Source organism: Notothenia rossii (genome assembly GCF_949606895.1).
Source record: "Notothenia rossii genome assembly, chromosome: 8".
NCBI lineage: Eukaryota > Metazoa > Chordata > Actinopteri > Perciformes > Nototheniidae > Notothenia > Notothenia rossii.
This window is the reverse complement of record NC_136906.1, coordinates 70,530,028-70,557,161: the sequence shown is the minus strand read 5'-3', so window position 1 is coordinate 70,557,161 and position 27,134 is coordinate 70,530,028. Positions and strand designations below refer to the sequence as shown.

The 27,134-nt window shown below is 40.5% G+C and overlaps 3 protein-coding genes across 3 annotated transcripts; 2 read left to right on the top strand and 1 right to left on the bottom strand.

Moving 5' to 3' along the window:
• The first annotated feature begins 606 nt into the window (after window positions 1–606).
• Window positions 607–13,846, top strand: hpcal1 (hippocalcin-like 1). The gene is made up of 4 exons (XM_079646314.1): window positions 607–918; window positions 8,986–9,474; window positions 11,039–11,144; window positions 12,628–13,846. Exons 2-4 carry the CDS (start codon window positions 9,097–9,099, stop codon window positions 12,723–12,725), a joined length of 582 nt encoding a protein of 193 aa, XP_079502440.1. The 5' UTR covers window positions 607–918; window positions 8,986–9,096; the 3' UTR covers window positions 12,726–13,846.
• Window positions 13,202–21,331, bottom strand: pdia6 (protein disulfide isomerase family A, member 6). Its single transcript, XM_079646313.1, has 13 exons — window positions 21,173–21,331; window positions 20,721–20,862; window positions 20,018–20,075; window positions 18,358–18,484; window positions 17,678–17,781; window positions 17,426–17,559; window positions 16,899–17,013; window positions 16,137–16,277; window positions 15,692–15,776; window positions 15,052–15,124; window positions 14,811–14,969; window positions 14,628–14,724; window positions 13,202–13,913 (listed from the first exon to the last, which is right to left on the bottom strand). The coding sequence occupies exons 1-13, from the start codon at window positions 21,189–21,191 to the stop codon at window positions 13,836–13,838; spliced, it is 1,332 nt and encodes a 443-aa protein (XP_079502439.1). The 5' UTR covers window positions 21,192–21,331; the 3' UTR covers window positions 13,202–13,835.
• Window positions 21,332–22,524: 1,193 nt separating this feature from the next.
• On the top strand, window positions 22,525–26,336 carry LOC307016925 (voltage-gated potassium channel regulatory subunit KCNF1-like). Its single transcript, XM_079646312.1, has one exon. The coding sequence runs from the start codon at window positions 23,599–23,601 to the stop codon at window positions 25,096–25,098; it is 1,500 nt and encodes a 499-aa protein (XP_079502438.1). The 5' UTR covers window positions 22,525–23,598; the 3' UTR covers window positions 25,099–26,336.
• The last annotated feature ends 798 nt before the right edge of the window (window positions 26,337–27,134 follow it).

Genomic DNA, 27,134 nt, shown 5'->3' with positions numbered 1-27,134 from the left:
TTCATCCCAACACAAGATGATGCTGGTGTTTGTAGGTTGTAATTAATTCCACCAAGAAGGCATAATATTAACACATTTGCTACTATAACACTTTCTGTTTATTCTCTCTGTTGTGTACTTTCTCTTTGTACGCAATCATAGGGGTATTACATCATTCAGTATATGATGTCCTAGGCTACTGTAGTTTATCCCAGAATTCCTTATAATCCATTTGTATACTAACTGTTTTACATGGGGTTCTGCATTGTATTGTGTATATTTGGTGAAGTTAATCAGTACATGTCACACTATCAAGATTTCCCCTCAAATGTGAACCGTTTATTTTAGATATTGTGCTAATAATAGTCTCCAGTGATAATTTTCCACAGGACGCTGCTGCGACTGTTTCTACGATGGAAGCAGTGAGTGTGGACGGATCCATTCTGTCTTCGGTGGGGGGTTTCCTTTTAGCACAAGAAGTTGTTAAACCGTCATAAGTTACGTTTTAGCTAATGGCTACATTTACTTTTGAGACGTGTTCTCATATCTTTTATTCCAAATGATGCAGTTATTTCCAGCATTCAGACCAAGAATGTTAAATTGCCTTCAAAGGGAAAATAAAACCCTTTAGTTGTAAAGTGGGGAAGTCGGAAGAAAACCGAGCTCTGTGCCACATCTTCCACTAAACGATAAAGCCGCTACACAGGGGACTGGAGGGAGAATCGAAACATAAGAAACAAAAATAACATTTAGCCTGTTAACATCATCTTGTTTCTGTCTGAAAGTGACACACCGTAGTTACAGCGACTCGAGCATCTTTAATTACTCCCGTGTTGGTTTTTTGTTAAGAGTTTTATCAGTAGGAGGTTCGCTACTTAAAGTTGGCGTGAGGTGTGAAAGTGGGCTTAACCGAAGAGGACTTTTCGACTCCTTTATTAGGTAAGTTTACATCACTTTATATATAAAATACTGCTTAAAGCTATGTCCAGTCATCTCCGGTGCTTCCATATTGTATCCTGGTCTGCTGTGGCAATGTGTCCATAACGGAGGAGGCTGTTTATAGGATAAGGGCTACACCCTCCAAACCTCAGAGGTGGTAGAAGTACTCAAATCTTGTACAATCTTGTAAAAGTACAATTACCAGAGTGTAGGAATACTCTGTTACAAGTAAAAGCCCTGCAATCAAAAATGTTACTTAAGTAAAAATACAAAAGTATTAGCATCAAAATATACTTAAAGTACTAAAAGTTCTTAATTGGCCCATTCCAGATGATTTTAATTAAATCGATGCATTAAAGTGAATCAAAGCTGGTAAAGATTCAGATACTTTTAATTTGTATACTGCAGGGTAGCTTGTGAATTTTACTCCATGTGTAACTAAAGTCCAATTTAAGTGTTGCTTATCATCATTAATCCATATCTGCAAAATAAATAAAGGTTCAAACGTAAATGTAGTAAAAGTCTTAATTGGAGTGGGACAGAATTACAAAGTAGCAAACAATTTAAATACACATGTAAAGTACAAGTATCTCAAAAGTGTACTCAAGTACCATACTTCAGTAAATGCACTTAGTTACTTTCCACCACTGCCTAGCCTACATCTCACTTCAACTAAAAAAGTTTTAAAGTGTTATCCAGCAAAATGATATTGTATTTAAGGCAAGCTTTCTACCTAGCTTGAAACATAATGTAAACCAATACAAATGAAATAGTTGATATTCATGCATTAATTTGATTGAAGTCAGAGTAAGGCTGGGCAAGTTTGAAATCATTATCAAAAAACGTATTTAAATGTTCCTTTACTGGTAGGCAGAAGAAGAAGGAGTACTCAGAGTATTTACTTAAGTAAAAGTAGCAATACTACATTGTAAAATCTTTAATTATACATCCCTTAAAACTCTGCATGCTTGCCAGGCAACTCATTTCTATATTTCCCACTTTTTCATCTCCCACTTTTTTAATTCAACACCAAAGCCAACATGTGAAGAGTCCATCCAAAAAGAAACATCCTTTCAACCTCACTGGTCAAATACAAATAACTGTGCTGATTTTCCAGTAATGATCAGTTGAGCAACAGCTATTAATGATGCATTAAATCATTTTAGTTGATGGTCTGGTTTCTATTAGATTAAACCATTTTTGAAACCAACGTCACACATTTGAAATGCAATCACACCGATTTTCAGATTCATCTCCTGACCTGATTGATAGTTACACCGTCTCCCTTTCTTAAGCCTTAGCACTACTATCCTGTTGCCTTGACGACTGGTGTGTCAGGGGACTTAATCCTGAACTACTGCATGTTTTTTTTCTGACGCTAATTCAAAGAGACTGCCACGAAGCAGTGCTGTACGTGTGAGATTTTGGAAAACTAATTGTACTCTTTCTTCCTCTAACACTGGACTAATGCCTCACCCACCTGATGCAGTGTTAGCACCACAGAGCAGTACACACAACTTCAGGCTGCCTGCTGCTCTTCCTTTCCACTGCACAGCAAGCACACCACACACACCACTACAAATGATGCTTTCTTTCTGTGCACCAAGCTACAGTATATCAGTGTTTTCTCTGTCATGTGTTTGCAGAGTTAATTAATAATACATCTTCTGTCAAATCTAGGACTGCAAATAATGAAAAAAATCGTAATGTCCTATGGTAAAAGGTTATGGTGGTCTTCAATTGTCTTGTTTAGTTCAACAAACAGTCTCAACATGTTGTATGTGATTTATGTGAAGTTTGATAAACAGTCCAAACCAAACATATAATTGTTTTAGTATAGACAACCAGGAACTATTTATAAATCAGAAGAAGGAACCTGACAAAATGATCTTCTCAGTTCACTGATAATCAAAAGAGCTACCACTTAATTATGTCTATTGGCTATATCTATCAATTGTTTTGTTGCCAAACAGCTTGTTTCCTTGAACAGTCAGAAGCATAATGAGCTCAATCAGCATGTATCCAAACACACACCCTTCACCTCTCCCTTGTTTCCTTCCCTTGAAATGTCTTCTTCGCTAATACAAGAAGTAATGAGCATCTAGGAAAACAGTGGAGGCTTTCTTTGTTTTTGACAAGCCCTTACCCAGGAAATGAAGCGTTCCTAAGAATGGCAAACGGCAATGAAACTGGCCTGTTTGGGGGTTTACAAGATCTGGGGAGGGGGATACTTGCTGCAATGGAGCGTCATGTGAACCAGTCTCATTAGGAAGGGAACCCACTGGAAAAAGTGGCCCATACAGTCACAGCAGGACTGGCTATGGGGGTTGGGGACAAGGGGTGAGTTGCTGTGTATTTGAGGGTCATTTCAAACACCAAATCTGGATTTCAAGGGGCTGCTGCGTATCAAACAACACTCACAGACAGCTTATAAGACAACTTATTCTGTTGCAGTGAGAGCGAGATTCTCTCTGCAAAGAAGGTCATGTAGATGTCACAACAATATCTAGCAGTTATTTCTGACCACATTTCAAAATATTTTCCACTGGACAACCTTATATAAAAAAAAATGACTGTCCCAGCTCCCAGCTGTGAAAACATCTAAAACATCCTGTGACGTCTCAAATGCAGGCCTGTGAATACCTAGGAATAAAAAGAAAAAGCAACATCGCTTGTCCCCCGTTTTCGATTGGAAGGCTACTTTTTTTGTCCTGCTTTCTCTCATTTTTATTCTAGGATATGAGTAACTCAAGTCGTATGTAATACGCTTTAATTGTAACCCATGATTTGTTTGTGGAATATCTTTTTTTGTTTAGCTTTAAAGAGCATATTTTTCAGACGCCAGGAGAATCTCTAAAACTGTTTTGCGAGTTTGTTTTAACCAACATTCCTTTCACCGGAGACACTCTGTTTTGCTGTTTTCTCCCCAAATTATAACTGTCTCCTCTTACAAGCCAACTCTTAATTTAGCAGCAGAGGGCCTTCATATATCATGGCAGCACGTTTCAGCCTGGAATCTTCCGGGTTTCATGTGGTTTTGTGAGTGTGAGGGAAGAAATAGCAACGCCCATATTTGTGTCTGCTCCGACTCAGCACTGAGCTGTCCTGGAAGAGGCCATGTGACCCAGGGCGGAGGAGATGCTGCTTCTTCCTCATCCTGTTTCATGTTAGAGCGGAAGGACGGCGGCCTGCAGGGCAGTGTGGAGTTTATCCCACAACCCTGTTTAAACAGCAGATAGTGATATAAGACTGTGAACGTGAGCGGCCCTTTTATTCTACTTGGTCAATCCTGCAATGTTAAGCCATAAAGGTTGCCACAGCGTTGGACCAGGCCACACAAAATCTTATGATATTTTAATGCAATAGAAGGCTTTTGCTCTGATTTAAAGCAATATCACATCATATATTGTATTTGTGTAGGGATTCCGTTTGGCCAAATCTGAACATTTAGCTCAAAGAAAAACAATCTTACAGAGCTCGTAGAATTTAAATTTTGAAACACTTAAACTGAAAAAGAAATGTAATATTATCAAAGTCAACTTTGTCAATTTTCCAGTTTGTTTGTACAGACAGATCGAAATACCATTTCCCACAATTCAGAATGTAAAAACAATGTATATAAAAATATTTGTGCAAAACAAATAAACAAATGTATATTGTTACGCCCCACCAAAATGGCCCTATGGAGCTAACAAAATTCCACCACTGACCCAAATATAACACGAAAGACACCTTTTAAAATCATCGAATCCATAGGATTTATTATAGACAACACATCAAATGTTTCTCCTAGGATGAGAAGCAGAGACACAGCAGTCCCCACCCCAGAGGCTTCTCCCTTCTGCTGCTGCACTGGAGCTTTTAAGCACTTCCTTCTCCAGGTGCACCTCGTCTGAACCTCGTTACAGCAAGGCAGCACACCTGGGTAGAGGAACCAATGGGAAAAAGAAACAGGGAATACATACAGCCGTAACACCTCCACCCTTAAAACAATGAATAAATAGAAAACTATCATACTATTCTATTCATTGAAATAAAATGTGGAATTTCAGTGATTTTTATCAAGGCTGTATGCAAGGCAGACAATACTGTCAAGCACACCAGACTTAATATATCAATATGAATGCATTAGAATCAGACAACAGTTTAAGGACTGCTGACAAAAGGTGTCAACCTGGGTCAAATGTGGAACAACAAGATATATTCAAACACTTAAGACAGGGCCAACTAAGATGCTGCCATACAGAATGAGCAGCAACCACACAAATAGCCCAATCAATTAAACAAAATGGCTACCACCATGAGGTGACAAACAAACTACGAAGCCAATTTAAGTTACTGCGTTTACCAACACACAAACCGTTACAGACATGTCCAACACAATGTGGAGTGCAACAGCCACAAACCTAAAGGATCAACAAAAGTAGACCAACTACAAAGTTGCTGCCATTCACTAATCGCAACACTATGATCCAACACGAGTCAACTGCCACTATCACAACACAAAAATGGACACCATGTGATCTTACAACCACAAGTTACTGTGATGGATGCAGGAAACCAACAACAAGCTCACTTGACGAACCGGTATGAGCACACTAACTACTGAACAAGCTCACTTGACGAACCGGTATGAGCACACTAACTACTGAACAAGCTCACTTGACGAACCGGTATGAGCACACTAACTACTGAACAAGCTCACTTGACGAACCGGTATGAGCACACTAACTACTGAACAAGCTCACTTGACGAACCGGTATGAGCACACTAACTACTGAACAAGCTCACTTGACGAACCGGTATGAGCACACTAACTACTGAACAAGCTCACTTGACGAACCGGTATGAGCACACTAACTACTGAACAAGCTCACTTGACGAACCGGTATGAGCACACTAACTACTGAACAAGCTCACTTGACGAACCGGTATGAGCACACACACAGAGTGGCCAAACAAAAAGTAGAGTCAAAAGTTGCTGTGCAAAAACTGGGAAAACAAGCAATAGTGAGGCACCCCAACCCTGAGCTGTTGGAGATGGCTAACTAACCTAACTAGTTATCAGTGGCTTGCCGAGCTCGAGGCGACTTTAAACGCTGAACTCAGTGCATCACCAAAGACCATAGATATAGCCTAAAGCAATACACTGAAGCGTACACCCACTCAGGATTACCACCAAAAATAAGAAAGGCAAAACAAAAAAGTGGCAAGATCTTCAAACCTGCCCGGTGACTAACTAGTCAGGGTGCTCCACACTGAAATTGCAAGCTGGTGAAACAATTAAATGCCCAGCTAAACAAACAGCAACAACCACACATTAACTCAAACTAAATCTCTCCACAAAGCAAACAGCCACTAGATACAGACAAATGCTAATAAATTGACCTCACCTCATGGACATTCTATCCAGGACGAGTCCCCATTTGTTACGCCCCACCAAAATGCCCTATGGAGCTAACAAAACTCCACCACTGACCCAAATATAACACGAAAGACACCTTTTAAAATCATCGAATCCATAGGATTTATTATAGACAACACATCAAATGTTTCTCCTAGGATGAGACACAGCAGTCCCCACCCCAGAGGCTTCTCCCTTCTGCTGCTGCACTGGAGCTTTTAAGCACTTCCTTCTCCAGGTGCACCTCGTCTGAACCTCGTTACAGCAATGCAGCACACCTGGGTAGAGGAACCAACGGGAAAAAGAAACAGGGAATACATACAGCCGTAACAATATATATACACACAGTCAAAGACACATGTGACATATGCACACATTAAGACCTAGATAAAAACAAAACAATAAAATATATACAAAATAACAGTCATTTCAATATTTTGAGAATGCAAGATTGTCCATAGAATGTGCATTTAGTGCGAGATTGTCGTTATGGCAATTCAATCACAACCTTTCACACTCCATCGGTTGGTGTTTAGCCTCATTCATTTAGGATATGTTGTTTTTGTAGCAATTCCAACATTTATTAAACCTTGAATTGCCCTTTGCTGAATTGCTGATGTTATAATTGAATCTGCACGAATAAGGGAACTGTGGAGGAGAGCTGTATTTAAAGTGCATCTGGTTCCATTGATTTATTTTCCATCCCTAAGCCCCAGTGACATTGTTAAGACTTTGTCACTGGCTGCTCCTCAGATCTGCCTCTCACGCGACTCTGTGACTGCGATTCATGAAATTGCAGGAAATGACACCCCCGTGTGACAATGAGTAATGAGGGCGTCCGTGTGTAAAAAAGAAAACCTCATCCAAATTCAAACTGAGCTCATTGATTCTACGCCCCGATAAAATGGTGCTGTTGCCAATAAAAACAGGAGTAATGGGATTTCAATAACTGAACGTAAGAGAGCACGGGGATAATACATCTCTCTCTCTCCCGTAAAGTCATTATACGTAACACAGAAGAGTGGAGGTGTTATTCAGAAGAATGATTATGTAATTGAACCGCTGGTATTAGCTGGAAATAGTTTTTCTTTCTATGTGTCATACTTTTTCCATTCTTTCTTCCTCCCTGCCCCCGCACATCTCTCTTTCTGTCCGTCCCACACACTTAACCAGAGTCGTGTTGTAAAAGATTTGCTCAGGTTTTGCAAAATGTCTTCCTTTTATTTAAAAAAAAAAAAAGGATAAGCTGAAAAGGGATACTTTTTTTTCAATTCTTCACCTCTTACTAAGAAACCAAAATGCTTTCTTCTTATTCGAGAAATAACATCTGCCCCCACCACACTGTTTGTAAACTTAAAAAGCAAAGCAGCCCAAAGTGTCCTAACCTTTTGCATGCACACAGTGTCCCATCTAATCCTTATTATGCTGTTATAGCTTTACCCTGGATGTGTTGCGTTTATGCATCCTCATAACCTCAATCATCCGTACCCCTGCATACATGAATAAACCCATTTTGCAGAATATAACCATGGTAACGGATTTAGATAGAAGCCAGAGGTGATTAGGCCCAGGTGGTCAAATGCTTCATTCTCCCTGTTTACATTGGTATTTTTTGTATCCATCATTTGTCTTTCCATCTTCAATCAGTGTCTGAACTCCACCTTCACAGATTATTGTTGAGCTGAATCAGAATCCCTGTATTAGTCCCACAGAGGGGACATGTACATTGTTACAGCAGAAAAGAGCCAAAGACAGCGTAATGTTACCTAAGCATGCATAGAAAAAGTACTAAAGATAAAAAAAATTACAATCGAAAAGTTACACATTTTACAAAAATACACACCCTGTAACAGTTCTGAGGATTTAGCAGTCAGGTATATAAAGTACAGTTTTTAACGGCATATATACTGCACATAGTTGGTATTTAATAATAGATTATTTTTTTTGGTAAGCGTTTTTTTTTTTTTTCAGTTTGTCAAAAACAAAAAAAAGATTTCTTTTTTTTTTTTTTTGGTAAGCGCTTTTACAGGTGCTCAAAGTCGCTTCACAGAGATAGTGAAAAGAAAAGAACACATATATATAGTTAAAGTCACATTAAAATCAAGCAATACAACAACAATCACACATTAAAAGCCAGATTGAAGAGGTGAGTTTTGGTGAGTTTTTTGTCTCTGATGGGTTGTGGGAGTGAGTTCCAGAGGGAGGGGGCAGCCACGGAGAAGGCTCTGTCCCCCCGGGTTCGGCGCTTGATGCGATCCATTTAACAACAAGAGGTATTATAGTCGGTGTAGTTTTGTGTGAGGGGGTCTACTTGGATGTCTGACCATTTCACTAACAACAGTCAGTATCAGTCTGACCTTTATTAAAGTGGATTAATTGAGAATTACAATGACCCAGGACACTTGCACCACCTCCACCATGCAGTTAAGGGTCGATAGATTATCACCCTGCTGCAGAATTAATAGTGTATTCACTGAGACGCACACAGACACACATATTGTAACCTCCTTACATCTTGCTCCAGATTCCTCCCCCAGCCTGGCAGTTCATCAGCACACTTTTTACGATACAACACCGCTGCAAGCCGAGAGAAATTATTGAACCGATGAATGATTTATGATACTCATACAGGGATATTAATGAGCGTTGTTGGTCACCTGCAGGAGCAGAGGAGGCAGAGCATAGGACACGAGGAGAGTAGAAGCACAGAGGAGAAGTGTGAGGAGAAGGTCCACACACCAGCTACCCGCCTGCCGTCCTGAGAGCGCTGAGTCATGGGGAAACAGAACAGCAAGCTGCGGCCCGAGGTCCTGAACGACCTCCGGGAAAACACAGAGTTCACGGACCACGAGCTGCAGGAGTGGTACCGCGGCTTCCTCAAGGACTGTCCCACCGGACACCTGACCGTGGAGGAGTTCAAGAAGATCTATGCCAACTTTTTCCCCTACGGAGACGCCTCGAAGTTCGCCGAGCACGTCTTCCGCACGTTTGACACCAACGGGGACGCCACCATCGACTTCAGGGAGTTCATCATCGCCCTGAGCGTCACGTCTCGCGGCGGGCTGGAGCAGAAGCTGCGCTGGGCCTTCAGCATGTACGACCTGGACGGGAACGGATACATCAGCCGGGCCGAGATGCTGGAGATAGTTCAGGTGAGGATAAACTGTATTATTCATTGTTTGTATATTCTATGTTTCTATATCAATCTGTGTCTAGTTTGGGTCAAGATCAGCCTTATTCTGCACCTTCTGAGATATAAACGCAACCTAATGAGGCTCTGTTATCTGTCTTTCATGAGTACTTAAAATGTTGCTGATACTACACAATGATTACTCAAATGCTACAAATTATCATTTAAATGTTTTGACTAGTTATCAAATGATTATTTCCACCTATGATGGATCTTATCAGTACATTTTCAAACAAATACAGTATACATCCATAATCCTTTCTATTCATTCCAGACTTAAGGCTACACACAGAGGTTACTTTCTACAGATTTTAATTCCAAATAAAGCTGCAACTAACTATAACTTTCATCTATGAATCTGATAGATGTTTATTGTCTGATTTAATAGTATAGTATGTCTAAGAAATCAAAAAATAAAACATAATACAGCATGTCGAATATAGTCAAACAAACGACATGTGTTGGGTACTACAGTATGTTGTTTGTATCGGCAAACAAAACAACATGGTAAATGGTATCTCAAAATATATTCATTGATCATATTCAGTTTACTAAAACATACATTAGGGCTGCTCGATTATGGCAAAAAACATAATCTCGATCATTTGGGTCAATAATTGATATGACGATTATTAAAAACGATTATCCATTTACTTTGAAAACATCAATTTATTGAAAAAAACTGTTGATTACCCTGAACTTTAAGTATAATTCAACTGAAAAACCAATAAAAAATAAATAATAATAATCGTTTTATTTCGATTATGTTGTTTTCATAATCATTGCAAGCTAAAATCGTAATTGCGATTAAAATACGATTAATTGAGCAGCCCTAACGTACACACAAAAAGCCAACCCTCACATCTCAGCTGCTGAGGACTTCTTAATACATTTGCTGCTAAATGACTGAAATAATTAATCAATTATCAGAAGAGCAGTTTCCAAATATGGATTCATCCACTACTGGTCCCAGAGCTTTCTGTGTTGACTGTTTTAGAGGTCATTTTCTGATATGTTCTCCTCACATCATGGATGCAGGCTGCCCTCTCTGTTTTCTTTCTTATCTCTATGGCTATATTTACTCTCCCAATATGGTGAGCCGAGCAGCCTGCAGCACCCAAATCAATATTGGCTCAGTACGTTGTTTGTGGATACAAATGAATGTGCAAAAAACTCAAAAGCATCAGAGCTTGTGTTATCAGTGAATGCTTTCTGTTTTTCCACAACACCTCTCACATCACAGACCTTTAACATGATTCTGAAAAAGTGTTGAGCTGTAAAAGATACAAATAGATGCATCTGAGAAATGTTCACAGTGTCTTATTGCGAGAGCAGGATGAGCTTCAGTTGCCAAAGCAGCATCATTACCAAGTAGCAACAGAAAGCAGGTCAAAGCTTTCAGACAGACAGATGTAACAAACGGGTCAGGTGGGAACACTTCTTTTGTATCTTCTGTTCCTAAAAGCTTCACCAGACGACACAATAAAGATGCACATAACAGCAATCGTTTCCACTCCTCTCTGTAGGCAATTTACAAAATGGTGTCATCAGTGATGAAGATGCCTGAGGATGAATCGACCCCGGAGAAAAGGACGGACAAGATCTTCAGACAGATGGACATTGACAATGATGGTAAGAATAGGAGAAGTTGATTATATTTTTTCGTAAAAATAAGTAGTAAGAAGTGAATACTTGCCCAAACCGACCCTTTAAAGTTGGACATAAATATTCATACTTTTTACCCCAGTGTAAACAGGCAAAACAACATCATCAAAAACAACCCATCCTGACATGTAGCCTGTCTTAGTGCCTTCCTCTTCGATCACCCGTCTCACGTCCGTTCTGTATTGTTGTTTAAATTAAAAATCAACTTTTAAAATGTTCTTAAATGGAATGATCTTTGACATTAAACAATGACCGCCACAGAACAGGTTTCAAAACAACAGGACATTTGGAAGATGGAGGACAGAGAGAGAAAGACACTGACAGAGAAAAGGACGTCATGTAACAACGTGACATAACATGACTCAGCAGATAATTAACAGCCTTTTGCACCTCGGCCTGCTGAGCCAGCTCGACGTCAGAGGCTTGACATTTAGTGTGAACAGGTGACGCTGCAGCCATGTGCCGTGGACTTAACCCTTTCACAAGCTGTAAGATATTTAGAGCCACTCCTCTGACATTGGGCAGTGTGTGTTGAAGCAGGAGGTCCAGGAAGTCTGGAGGTCAAACTGTGTGTCTGAAGTTTAATAAGATCAGCAGACCAGGCCTGGGGGCACAGCTGCAGCCGACACGCCTTCCTAATGCATTTACACAGATGCTGTGTGACGGAGAGCGGTATTTATTTTTAAACTAATCACGGTCAACTGTTGCATTTTATCTTTGTGGTCGAACACTCAAACAAATGATGCAATATTGCAATATGCTGACTACTGGTCGGTGGAACACACTACCAATATACAAGATATATTGTTCAACATTTAAATAGTGCAAGAAAATTGTTACTATTAAACCATTTCATTTTGAGTAACTATGACAGGTTTTTGTAGTTATTAATTCTTTTTTTTTTTTTTTTTTTTTAAATTGTGTTGCTTCCAAGGAATATTTAGTTACCCCCTGTTTATAATGTAAAAATCCATATAATATGATAATATTTCTAATTAATAATATTATAGTTTTTATTTCTATTGGAATTATTTTTGCTATAATTTGATACAAATAATTTTAAATATGTGTCATGATCTTTGAGTTGGAACCAGTAATATTGATATACACAATAAAATACAGATGTTGCCAATTCCTATTTCTCTCAAATCAGTGCACCCTGAATTATAAGACTCAGCTGCAGGTTGATTTGTCAGCTATACATGACTCAATTATTCAGTCATAACATGTCACTGCAAGTTCATTGTTATTTATTCTCTAAGTGTAGCACACTTTGCCTTTGCTTTTATCTGGGGTAGCAGAGAATATGTTGAAGGCACCGACGCCTGAAATAACCATCAGAGGTTTTCCTGCTAGGTGTTGAGAGGCTTTTTTCTGCGTGACTCACCCCGTCCATCACACGCTCCACTGCCTGCGACTGAATCCTTTATTCTGGCTCTCTGCTTCACAGGTAGACTGTCTTTGGAGGAGTTCATTAAAGGTGCCAAGAGCGACCCGTCTATTGTCAGACTGCTGCAGTCGGATCAGGGAGCCTCTCGTCAGTTCTGAGGAGGAAAGAGACAATAACACACACACACACTGAAACACAATCCGACCCCCTCACCAGACAATCCTTTCCTTTTTCAAACACTCCTAGTCTTATTGTTTACATGAATGAATACTTCTCTTTTGTCAATGTGGCCCCCTCTCTGTGGACTGACGTGCTTCAGTAGAGGTATTTTTCTATATCGCTTTTTCCAAAGCTCCCTTGCCTTGAAATGGCTCTTACCTGTTCTCCTTAAGTGAAGTGCCATATCATATATTTATACTGACTGGATAAGATGCTTGCAAGTATTATCGATCCCATTATGTTACACCAAGAGGAAACTAATTATCACTTCTTATCATTTCAACTTTACCTGTGTTGATAAACGGCTCGTTGATGTCACGTTGCTCTTCTGGACAACTTCTACATTTGGTATTGCATGCGCTCTGTGATGAGATTTCTGATTTTGTAACAGTTTACGTAAATAAGGAGGCTGTGATTGTTTTTATCTGTTTTTATTTTTGTAACAAAAATGTTGTTTTCACACAATGAAATAAAGTCGTGTAAGAAAATCTACACAAGAAGTCCCACGATATCCCCTTGTCCTGGAAAGACATGATGGGAAACCCAACAAGACTCACTTACGGGTTGAAAAAAGAGAACAAAAAAGATATAAGTCACATTAGGGTTGATTATTGAAGTGTTACTTTGACAAGTCCACATTTTAAAATAGGTTTTGTTTAAAGGAGGGCTGAGGAGGGGAGAGGGGAACAGTGTTTGAAAAAGACTTGAATGAACGACTGAAATGCCATTCAGAACCTCCTCCCTCCTCTCCTCAGCTGGGGGCGGCCATTTAAATCAGTGACGTTCAGCAGGTATGTGAAGCAGGGGTCACTCCAGGGACACGACACGACACAGCGCGCCCCCTCCCTCCCTCCCTCCCTCCCTCCTGGTCCTGTGTGATTGACAGATGTGAGAAACGGCAGGTGTCTCTTGTGTCTTTTCTGGAAAATTTCAGTAACTGGGCGACCGGGCCTCCCATTCGTCCACAGGAGAGAGGAGGCGGGTCGCACAGGACCGGATCAGACCAGATTCCACCTGCCGGCCTGGATCAGGTCCCGCCCCGCTTGGGCTCATAACTCAATTTTAGACAAAAAGTCATCATCATCCAGGTCGACGTCACTGAGGTCGTAGTCCTCCTCCTCGGGAAGCTGCAGAATATAATCAAAGACGAGTGTTAGCAAAGCATGGGATTAGAATTTCACTTCGAAAAAAAAAAAAATCTAAATTAGCAGACGAATGACCACACATGGACTTTTCAAAAAGAAACAACATGTAGAGAACTCCCAACTACCATATTACATAATCATGATTTATTGATATCCTGATTTGCTCTTCTGTGTGCATGAATGCAGCAAGGAGCAGGTAGCGGTAGCTAAGGCTGAAGCAGTACGCATTAAATCCCCCCCTCTGATGTCTTTCAGGCATGACACTCATTCGTCAGCTTTCTTGACTTTGCCGCAGGTCAGGACTATACACTGACTTTGACTGGCCTTTAACTACACTGACGACTTTTCTTTAATCACATACAATACTATGACCTACCCTACTATATTTAGATTTTTTTGGCATACTTTATATTTATTGTATGGTATTTTTATGACATACCATGAGTTTACTCAACATTGTTGAGGTTATTTTGTCTGAATAATCTTTAGTGGAGTGCTCAAGACCCGGTCCTCTGATTAATATAACAAGAGCCGGCATTGTTTTGCTTTGCAGAACGGTAGAGTAAAACTAATGTATCATAAATAAAACGTACAGTATCTGCCCAGCTAGAAGCTTTCTGTCAAACAGCTGTAAACCTTTTGTCATTAGTTTTCCATCTTTGCCCATCATGTGATCTCTGGTCTGATCCCACTCACCTGTCCATCTTTGCCGTCCCATGGTGCAACAGTGTGAACTTTGGGCATGGACCCATTTCCCAGAGTGGCAGTGGAGCCACGGCCCACAGAAAGCTCCCTGAAGAGAACATGAACAACATAATTCAGCTTTGAGGCGTCATTTTATTTTTGATATTTTTGCGATGCTAAAAAAAGAAACTGTACCTGAGGAACTCATGAATGCCCGTCTCACTGAAGGAGCCTCTGAGCAGAGCGAACTTCATCTTGCGAGAGTTGATGGCGGCCATGGCCGGGTAACCAAAGCCTCCGATCCCCAGAGCGGCCTCCAGCTCCATCTGAGTGCCCGCCTCCGTCCACAGCCAGCTGATAGAGAGACACAGACTATTAGCCACAGTCATCAAGAGGTCATTTGTATAAAAACCTGTGACTGGTCTATCAGTCTTACCCCCAACTCTTCTTCTTGTACTTCTCTGCCATCTTCGTCATCACCTCCAGGTATCCGTTTCTACCTGCTGCGCCTGGTGAGATACAAACACAGAGGATGGTGAGCGAGTGAGTCAAGAATTGTTTGTAATAGATCTCAGCAGTTATTGGATTAGCTATTGAATAACACAGTATAACAATTAAACAAGTTTGAGCTGAAAAAACATAAGATAATTAATCATCTTAAAGTTATGAAATGCTTTGTTTTTAAATTCAGTGTCAAAATCTCAAAATCTCTGTTGCGTTCGCTTTTGCGCCATCTATGGTGATACTTGTTGATTTAAGGTTTATTTTTAGATCTCACTTTTAATAGTTATTTAAGTTTGATTGTCCGTCGTCTCTTTCACTTGCAACTCTAGCAGATACTGAAAAGAAAACGGGAGTTTGGTGTGCTCCTGGAATATCATCACAGACACCTAGTACGTAATACTTCAAATACAAGAGCTTTCGTCAGTGGGCCGTAGCCTCAATTAGCAACATGTACCTCTTTCTACAAGAGTGACTCAACAGATATTTCTTTAGGTGAATTCTAGAGATCAGTACTTAAGGTTATTTTCTGAACGGTACAACATGTTGAGGGTGAGAGTTGTGTCTGGTCCCACCTGTGTCCAGGATGTGGGGCAGGACACCGATAACACACAGCTGACTGTCCAAACAGGTCTTCTTCAATGTGTCTTCACTGAGGATCTGAGGAAAAACATTAACATTATAAACTGATTTAGTTTAACGGATTTCATGTATAGACAGACATCAAAGGGTCGAACCATGAGATTGTTTCCCCCTTTGATGTCTCTGTCTTTAGTGTGTTATCGTGCAACACTTCACAGATATATCATATTTATTTGTTTGACTGGAATGTTTAATTGCGGGTAGAATGAACTTTAGTTTAATCAACTAAGTAGCAGAATATATTTTAAAAATGCAAAAAATATCACCTCTAGATGATTTACTTTGGCCTTTCTAGACCACTTTTGTGAATATAGTCTAATGTCAGCACTATAAACTTTCATCCACCAATGTATGACGCAAGTACGCGAGTGCACTGACCTCCAGCAGCTCAGGAGGAGGAGCGTGGTCGGAGAACAGATCCAAAGCCCTGGCGATGATGTCTCCTCGGGTGCGACCTCCCTGGTAGTCTTCGGGCTCCTCCCCTTTACGGAAGATCTTGATGGTGGGGAATCCACGGATCTACAAATGCAAGACGCATATATTTTTCCAGTGCTGCCAATAAATGCCATTGATTCAGTTGCTCATTAATAATAAACGAGAGATTCAGCATTGGTAAAATACCCTTTCTTTTATTTTGATGTTGCAATGATTGCTTAAACTAAAATGTTATCAGTAGCTGGAACAGCATGACATTGAGCAAGAAATAAAAAAAGTACAGAAAAACAAAATCATTAACAAGTTAGATTTCCTCAGGCCTGATTGAAAATACATGTTCTGACATACTGTACACCTGGTTTAAATCGCTTTGTTCTCTTAAAGTCTATGTTTGAGTTTATATAAAAAAAAAAAAAAACACTCATTTAACTATTTAGTACCAAGGTTTCAGATTAGACCATCAGGGATGATTAAAGGTCAAACCAACTCGTGCAAACAGATCCGACAGCTTGTGTAACGGCTCGGTGACCGCATCAAGTTCAGACTAATTTGGCTATTTAATTTTTGTTTAACCTAAACCAAGGTTAAAAGCATAATAACTGTGGTCAACATGTATCATGAAAAAGGAGGACGTTCTAACTTTTCTTTGACTTTCATAACAGTAGATGTTGTCAGAACTTTGCCCCACAGTGACTCCTCACTCACCCCGTAGCGGCCGGACACCGCCTGGTGGACGGTTGCGTCCATCGCTCCGAGGCGAACTTTGCCCTTGGTCTGCTCCATCACTGCTGAGGCTGCAGCTGTCCACTCAGGCTCCAGGCTGCGGACCACACAAGAGAGCAACGCTTAAAGCACACACACACACACACACACACACACGATATACTGAAAGGAATAATTCAGCAGTAAAGAATTTTTTATTATAAAGACGTTTTCTTTCTTAAACATCTGCTTCTGAAATGCTGCCCTCCAACGTAGAAAAAGTTCCAGAGTGGTGTCACATTAAAGAAATAAAAAAAACTCAGATCTCAGAAACAGTTTTAATGAAGATAATAGTCTACTGAATAATACTTCCAACAGTGTTGTCAATCTGGTCCGTGGAATATCCAGATGTACTGGGCCATTTTATCCAGAAAGAAACATTGCTTAGTCTATCGAACAACACATTTTAGTTCTTCGAGAAGCACAAACAAACCCTGATTAGCTCTGCAGTATTTGGACACCATACTCACTTTTTGCAGTGTCCACACCAGGGGGCGAAGAACTCCACCAGCCACACTTCCTCACCCTGCAGCACCATCTTGTCAAAGTTGTCATCAGTGAGCTCGACCACATCCTGCTTGTTGCCAGCACCACCGCCACCGCTCTGTTGGGAGGCAGTGGACAGTCACTCATCAAAGCTATCAGAAGTGTTTGATCTTATTCATTTTAAATAATGAGTCTGCGTCAGAAAGGTCCTCCCCAGGATCCCTGCTGGAGCTCACCTGTTTGTACCCGGAGCCGCCGGACTTTCCGCTCAGCCGGTCCTTCACCAGACTGTTCAGAGACTTCATCGCTCCGTCCACGATGGCCTGGCTAGTGCGACCCCCTGCAGAGCAAAGAGATGCAGAGCTCAGTTAATCCAACCAAAAATGTATTATAGAAACTTAAAGACTTTGTTACAATAAACCTTAACAAGGCCTGGGACCCCCCCTGGCAGTGACTACTATCCACCCCATAAAAACATTAAATTAATGCACATCATGCAAACAATATCTTGTTCTTTATAATACTGTAAATCCTGCACAACCCCTTTGAACATCTGTAAATTTCTCCACTTTGAATATAGTATTTGTACGGTATTTTGTATTTTTATTTGTTACAATAGTTTTTATAATGGCACCATATTTTGCTCCTTGTAAAAATAAACGTATTCTCTTCCGTGTCTTTGTATGCACCATTTACACCGAAGCAAATTCCTTGTATGTGTAAACCTACTTGGTAATAAACCGGATTCTGATAACTCCAACATTTAGAAAATACCCTAAAAGCTAATTACGTTTTACGACTCATTTCCTAAGAGGAAACCGCTTTTAGCTGGGCCTGATAAGGATACTCTAGATTCGAAGATGTAAAAAAAAAAAATCCGGAAGCTATTTTTTTGGTGCAGAGGTGTCGAGTGTACCTTGGAAGTCCTCTGGCTTGTTCTTATTGGCTCCGAAGACCTTGATGGTGGGGAAACCTTTGACGCCAAACTGGCTCCCCAGTGACTTGTGCTGGTCTGCATCCACGGCCCCAACCTTCACGATACCCTGAAGGATTTCAGAACAGACACGTTGGAGAGTGCAGTCTCAACTTTTAATTACAGCAAGCTTGTTATTCATTTCCTCACAGAACATTGGTGTGCTGATTCACAAACTCTGGAAGTGACGCATCGATAAACAGTAACAAGTGCCACAATCACTTATGTATGCAGGATCTGTCCACGCATACAATATTGTTTGGATAGATAAAATCCGAGGTGATAACTATGTGCGGAAAAGCACATTCCATGAAATAAACAATGAATAATATTAACTTTCAAATAAGAACAAGACTCACTAATATTTGACTACAGTCCCATATCTGCCCACGCCTCACGCCTGTTTGCTGTTATTCTCACTGCTGAGCTACAAACTTCTAAAACACTCGTAGGGGGAACAGAGCTGTGAACCTCGCAATCGGGATGCATCTTCAATGTTGTCTTTGCCGTGCAATTATCTAGGGAAAGTACATCGTCTAACCCAGGGGTTCCCAACCTTTTTTCCCAAGAGCCCCCCCAAATGAATACACACACACACACACACACACACACACACACACACACACACACACACACACACACACACACACACACACACACACACACACACACACACACACACACACACACACACACACACACACACACACACACACACACACACACACACACACACACACACACACACACACACACACACACACACACACACACACACACACACACACACACACACACACACACACACACACACACGGGGGGGGGGGCGCAACAGCAGTAATTAAAGCTTAAACATTTCAAAATGCTACAACTACTGTCTCCAACTGAATGAATGTGAAGTATTTAGTTAAAGGAGGATGAAAGCGTAATGAAGGAGCACTATTGGAGGGACTTTGATGGTTACTGGACTCAGGATTCATTCATTTGGATTCCCGCTGTATGAAGAAATTAAAGGACGGCGCAAGTGGAAAAAATTCACAAAGGGATTCAACTGTTTAAAACACATGCTCAAAGTAAGCCGGATTTTGCCGTTGTGTTTATGTGGATTCAAAACTCGCAAATAATCTACAAAATGGAGGAGACCGATCTGAGCGGAGCAACTGTGACAAATAATGTGAAACCGGCATGGACAATGACTATGATTTAAAATGTGCTTATCCAGAAAAGCCTGGTTTGGACACTTTACAGGCAGAAGAGACATTTCTATTAAAGAAAAAATTATAAATGTCTGTGTTTTTATGCCTTTATTAGCTACAGTAATAACTTTAATTTTTATTAAAATTAATTAATCAATTTCTTTAAATATTTTATTGTAATGTAGAGACAAGGCTTTTAGCGACAATTATGTATTGCGTTACAATTAATATGTAAAAAAAAAAGTCTAAATATGATATTTGGCCTCAAATCATCTGAGGCCTGCGCCCCCCAGGTTGGGAACCACTGGTCTAACCCATATGAGTCATATTGCTAATTGCAGTAAACACAACGTACTGATATTTGATTTGACTGGTAAATGTCAGATGGCCTGAGGCGTTTTGTTTACCTTGAGGGTAGTGGCAGCCTTCTTCCAGTCAGCTGTCAGACTCTGACAGTGACCACACCTGTGGTGATGAACAAGAGAAGAAAGGGGGTTGAATAACATTGATGGTTAGTGATTCATTACAATAGAAATACCAAAATAAATGACTGAATATCAACACACCCTGTACTTATATAACACATTTCACTTTCTGTTAACATGCTTAGGAATGTAAATCTCCTGGATACTTGTTCACTTCACAATTGACTTCGCTCTTGGTATATAAAGCATTTTATGGTCCCTTTTATTGCCAATTGCAACATGCTTTTTCGTGTTATTGACCTGGCAGATTCTTCCCATGACAGCCATGTTATCCAAATTAAATCAAAAAGGGCCACTTTTCAGAAGAAAGTTATTTTCTTTAAAGTGTGTTGTGTTCAGTGTGTGTAAGCATGTTGTCTACTTCTACCTATTGTATAACACATTGAATATTGTTTATATCCTGTGCCATTATATCCTGCACTTTGAATTACCTGAAAAGAAACTTAGATGTAAATGCAATCTGACCAAATGAGGAACTACCAGTCTCCACAGATCATATGGTTAATGTTTCTATGAGGAGGAGCAACTACAATGAGTGAAAAATATGGCCCCTGTGCCACTACCAGGTTGATCTGAGGGCACTTGTTGCCACTGAATATTGGTCACCAAAGTTACATGGACTCACCAGGGAGCGTAAAACTCAATCAGCCACAGACTGTCACTCTGGAGCACCTCCTTGTTGAAGTTGGAGGGGTTGAGCTCAACAACATCATCACTGGCTGAGTAAAAGGCTTGGGCAGAGAGGACCAGGGAGCAGCCCAGCACTCCTGAGGACAAGGGAGACAACAAGGTTTACTTAACAATGCATGCTCAAATGTGTCCAATGTAATGATCTTGGCACTGAAATTACATTGTAAGGCTATTATACACAGCTTATATGCAGAATGATGTAACAGCAAGTGAAATTGGCGTTTATTTATCAATTGATTCAACGATAACGCAGGCCTGGCACTGTTCTGTGCACTTAGCTATTCGAGCTAACCACAGTAGCCTAAACACCCAAGCACACCTCACGTTAAAACATTAAAAAAACTACTTTAATTACAGGAAATAAGTTACATGAATGCTTTCACTCACCAAGTATAAACGATCTCATGGTTAATAGCTGCTCTCTGCAAGGCTTCTGTGTTAGAAACTGCTGCTGCTGCTTCCCTCAGAAAAAGTACATCGGAAAAGCTCACCGTGGCCCACGCTGATTGGTCCACAGGCTACGACGCTGCGTCTCAGCCAATCAGCGAACGCCGTGTAGTTTAAGGGGAACCGGTACGCTGAAGACAAGTGGAGGATAAAGAAGGGAGCATGTAAATTGCATCAGTGAAGATGCATTAACTAAAACAAGGATGTACCTCTTATTGTGTTACGCAAGAGTACATCATGTTTATACAGAATAGAAAGTAAAGTCATGTGTATTTTAAAGTAAATTCAACATAAAAAAGGCTACTAAAAGCTACTGTTGTGTTTTCATTATTATGATTGGCAGTAATGGAACCAAAAGTACAAATACAGACAGAAAGTATTGCCAGTATAATTAAATGTATTGTTTGAGTATCAGATGTAAAAGTACTCACAAACAGCCCTTGTCAATGTGGACTGGAATTTGTATTACTGATTGTGAAGCCATTATTTAATTTTGTAGAGAGGAGCTAATTTATGCCTTTAAATACTTTTGGATATGTTTTTGGATGTGTGTTTTTAAGCAATGCATAACATTTTACAAACTCATGTTCTGCAAAGTTACTTCAGCAGTTGTATAATTGCAGTAGACGTGTAGAGTAGTATACAAGTATACAATGGAAACCCTCACGTAAAGTACAAGTACCTCAAATGTGAACTCTACAGCATTACAATATTTAATATACTTCTCTCCTCACATTTGATAGATTCACGGTAATACACAGTTGATTTACTAATCTTAATCCAAAAATGAAAGCTTAACTTGATGTTTTTTTACTCTTGTCAGAAGGTTAAAACCCTATAGAGACACTGACTTGACTCCACTGCATTGTAGGTTTTACTTTGGTAGTTTTTGGCTTTAAGAAGAGACAGTATTTCATAACACAAACACATCCTACTTTTTGTAGCTTTTTTTTAAATCACTTGTTAAAGGATTCCTATCATCAGTAGTTTGCACCATACTTTGAAAGCAGAACAACAGAAGTATTAAGGATACTGTATTGTGGAGGTTCTGCCACCAGGTGGAGACAGACGACCCAGCAAAGTAGTGTCATGGTCTGTCTGACAGAACATTTATAATTCATTGAATGCACATGCAGAACTGGTCAGATAACTCAGAGTTCAAGTTGTTACAAATCGAATTTATGCAGTTATAATGGAGAGTAGATAAAATCTAATGAATTATTGCAAGATAATGCTAAAAAAAAACAATAATACAAAAAATAATAGCCATAATAATAATAATAATAATAATAATAATAATAATAATAATAACCCATCAACCATAATAATATGTATTCTTATTATTGTTATTGATGCACTATATTTACAGAGCCCATATTCTCACTAACTAAGCCTCTGTGTATTTTGAATTGTATGATTTATTTGGTAATAGCCTACAATACATTCAAAATGGATGATAGATAATGCGTCCGGGTATGAACAAAAACAAACATGTTTTAGTATTTCGTTGTGAAAAAAAGACACTTTATGTTTCTGGTTGCGTTTCCTATCAATCGATAAACTTATAGTTGTAAGTCGATCTGGCTGACATGGATGCCAAGCGGAGTGCGTTCCTGTGATTTTCCTGTTTGCTTCTTCGCAATTCATTACTGTACATGCAGCATACATTTATAATGTGCTGCGCCTGGCTTCACTGCGCTGCGTCAATACAACTACACCGAGACATATCAACCGGAACACACGGATAGACTTAAAAAATAAAAGCATGGTCTGTTTTGTTGCAATCAAAGCCTGTTGATAACAGTAAAGGCCAGATAACTCAATGCTCTTATGGCTGTGCTGACGGTCTGTTTAAGTTAGGTAAGTGATCCAGATGTGTGAGCTTGTACACATGCAGCGAACTAGATTAAATCAAAAATAAAGGTTTGATAATGGGAAGCGTTTTTTGAGACATCTGCTAAGTATTAAGATAGGGGAACTGATAGATGGAACAGTTTAAAATATGAGGGGCTCAAATTACATTAAGGAATGTTTGGAGGTCTAGCAAAAAAGAACTTAGGCAGATAGGCTTTTATTGGAAAGTTTTTCACCGGAAGTCTAGTGGTTTGATTATGGCTGACTTGACATTACGCGCACTTCAATGCCAACTTTTCAGAGCGCACAGGCGTACTGTTCTCTGTCAGACGCGACTGTGTGGCGCTAAGAACACTTCACGCCGCAGTCACCTCTGAGCAAACATATATCATTTACTCGCAGATTGGAGGGTTTTGGATGTTTTTCGCACAGCACCAGGGTGACTTGTGTTTCACTTTGACAGTGCATCGCGACCACCTGGGCTGTTATTTGGTGGACTTGTTGTCAAAAAAATGTGGGGGATCCAAAGGACGCGGTATGCAGACTGCAACGGATCTGAAGCCAGTGAAGAGAATGAGATTGTTGTCAACATCGGCGGTGTGAAACAGGTGTTGTTTGGGGACGTGTTGAATCGCTACCCGGACACGCGGCTGGCAGAACTGGTGGACTGTTCACTTAAGTCCCCTGAAGAAATATCCTCACTATGTGACGACTACGACCCGGACACAAAGGAATTTTATTTTGACAGAGACCCCAAAGCTTTTAAGTGTATAATTGAACTGTATTATTATGGAGAGATTCACATAAAACGAGGCATTTGTCCAATTTGTTTTATGAAGGAGATGGAGTTCTGGAAGATTGACCCTGATTTTCTGGACGACTGTTGTAAATGCCACCTGAATGAGGTAGAGGATGAACTTGCAGAGATCGCAGAGAAAGTGAGGACTATCCTGGTGGACAGAGAGGGAGATCCGTCTGCAGCTGGCTGGCAGCGCTTCCAGATGTGCCTCTGGAGGCTGATGGAGAAGCCGGAGTCCTCCCTGCCTGCACACATAATCACCATAGTTTCTTTCATCTTCGTTCTCGTCTCCTCCGTGGTGATGTGTGTAGGGACCATCCCCGACTTGCAGGTGGAGGACTCGGAGGGTAACCTCACGGAGAACCCAACTCTGGAGGTCATCGAGACGTTATGCATCGGCTGGTTCACTATCGAGTACATCTTGCGCCTGATCTCCGCACCAAACAAAATGAAATTTGTCCTGGCTTTCATGAACATCATAGACTTCATGGCAATCATGCCTTTCTTCGTGGTTCTAATTCTGACCTCCTTCGGCACAGGAGTGATGGAGCTGGCCAACGTGCAGCAGGCGGTGCAGGCTTTACGCATAATGCGCATTGCGCGCATTTTCAAGCTGGCACGACATTCCTCCGGACTCCAGACCCTCACATCTGCTCTGAAGAGCAGCTTCAAAGAGCTCGGGCTTCTCCTCATGTACATGGGCGTGGGGGTCTTCCTTTTCTCCGCACTGGGCTACACCATGGAGCAGAGCCACCCGGAGACCTTGTTCACCAGCATCCCACAGTCCTTCTGGTGGGCTGTGATCACCATGACCACGGTGGGATATGGAGACGTCTACCCCAAGACTACTTTAGGTCGGTGCAATGCTGCCCTCAGCTTTCTGTGCGGGGTGATAGCCATAGCGCTGCCTATACACCCCATCATCAACAATTTTGTTTTGTTCTACAACAAGCAACAGGTGCTGGAGACCGCTGCCAAGCATGAGATTGAACTGATGGCTCTGCGCTCGGGCGAGGGTGAGCTGGAGGCGGCTCCCGCTGCCCATAAACATGTCTGCGGAGCCGGAGTGTGGGACCACGCCATGCGCTCCTGTCACAGCGACACATACATCCCCTTACTGAAGGATCCCAGAGGAGGGGCGGGGTTCCAGACCCCCAGCCTGGACACAAGCTTTGAAAGCACAGCCGAGGCCTCTGAGTATTTCATCTCATAAACACTAAAGACTCCAAGGAAACACTCAGCAAAACAACAGCAACAACAAAACATCGAATGAATCATTGATATTTGACCTATTCAAACTTAACCCGCACATTTCAGGGTTAATGGTACCACGATGACTGGATTGTAAATAGCCTCGTTAACTGATAGGGCTGCAGTGTGCTCTCTAAAGCAGTGGTTCTCAACCGGTGGGTCTCGACCCAGAAGTGGGTCGCGGATGTGTGAGTGAAGAAAAAAAAAATTAAAAAAAATTGAAACTCCCTTTTTTTCTTTTTTGGGGAAAAAGTCAAACTTTTATTTTGAAGGCCCGATGTTCTAACGCTGTACATATGCAGTAGGCGTTGGACTGGAAGTACCGGTGACCATAAACGGTTTTGAAAACTTCTGTTGTAGTGATCATCTTCTCAATAAAACATCTTTGCTGATGTCGACCCTTACCCACAATTTAAAGTAATTCACACAGACTATCTCCTCTTTGCTCTTCTCTCTGTGAGGAGCAGCAAGCTGTCAGAACAAAGTGAAAAACAAACAATGACATAAAATATTATAAATATGTCGGGTAGTAATAGATTTATTTATTTTCTTCTCAGAGTGTACCAGAATGCGTAGTTTATATGTAAGTATTTAAAAAAAACAATCCCCCCAGAACCCCCTTCTGGGGTTTGATTTTCAGTATGTGTGGCTTTTTATGTTACACAGTTCAGCTTTGATTTCATCATCTCATTAAACCTTTTTTTAAAGCGTACTTTAGTTCTGTGAAGGGATATAAGGGATATATGCACTGTACTTCACTTTAATTAATAATGTATGCGGAAAAGCGTATATATTACAGCATGATTTTTTGTTGAATAGATTGTGGTTCGAAATGTTGGGTCGCGATTTATTGACAAAGTAAAAAGTGGGTCCCGAGGCCTGACCAGTTGAGAACCACTGCTCTAAAGGATCGTTACTGCATTTGAGCAATTGCGCCTATTGAAGGGACATATTTGTGAGATATTGACTTTATTAGCCGTGCCTTTTCGCAGTGACTAGGGTTGGGGAATTTAGTTTGAACTGCCAGTAGACACCAATTCCCCCATGTAGGCTCCTTATATAACAACCCCATCCCCAATCCTCACACTGAAGACTGCACTGTAGCCTATTCCTTTGTACAGATATATACTATATTGTGTATCAAAATTGACGTTTTTTTAATAATAAAGATTCTTAGCTCCACCAGGAGAAAAAGAGAAATACTCTTGGTATGTTTGTAAGGAGGGTGTACTGGCGTGACAACAAAACTGAAGAAAAACCTGTTGGTATAGATTTATAGAGCCATAAAGATAAAGATACATTAATGGTAAACAAGATACTGGGTATAGTAAAGAATAATAAAGTATCATCTGGACAGTTTGTTTCTGTTTCAGCGGGCGATCGTAAATGTAATTTCTGTAACTGACACTGCATTAGTATGAGGTATTATATCAGATATAAAACCCATCTGCTGTGCAGGCATGATAAAAGCAGTGTCTGTGTCAGAAGCTCTCATGACTCCAGGATATGAACATTACATTTTTTAGATGCCGTCACAACTCTAATCATCCCCGGAGGTCTAGTGGAATAACTGGATCCCCAAGATATGGGCGAGGGGAAGAAGCAATAGGCTAGAGGTTAAAGAAAAAAATATCCCAATGGTTAAATTATTAAACTTCAACCTGAGTTTTTTTCAGAGTGCAGGCTAACCAACCTGAACGTCTGGGTGGAAAAGATGAGAATATAAATAAAAAATATCATTCATGAATCAGGAAAATAAACATTATCAGCAGCTCATCTCAAATAGAAGGTGTGAGAGTATCAATATGGCAGTGTCAGTGTGTAACATGTGTATTAAAGGTCACCTATCATGCTATTTTTAGCCAATAGCATAGGTCTCAGATATATAAAAATATATAAAAAAACATGTCTATGAAGTGTTTTGCTCAAAATACCAAACAGATCACCCATTCTAGCCATATCCCTCTATTTCACTTCCTGTTTCAAAAGTGCTGATTT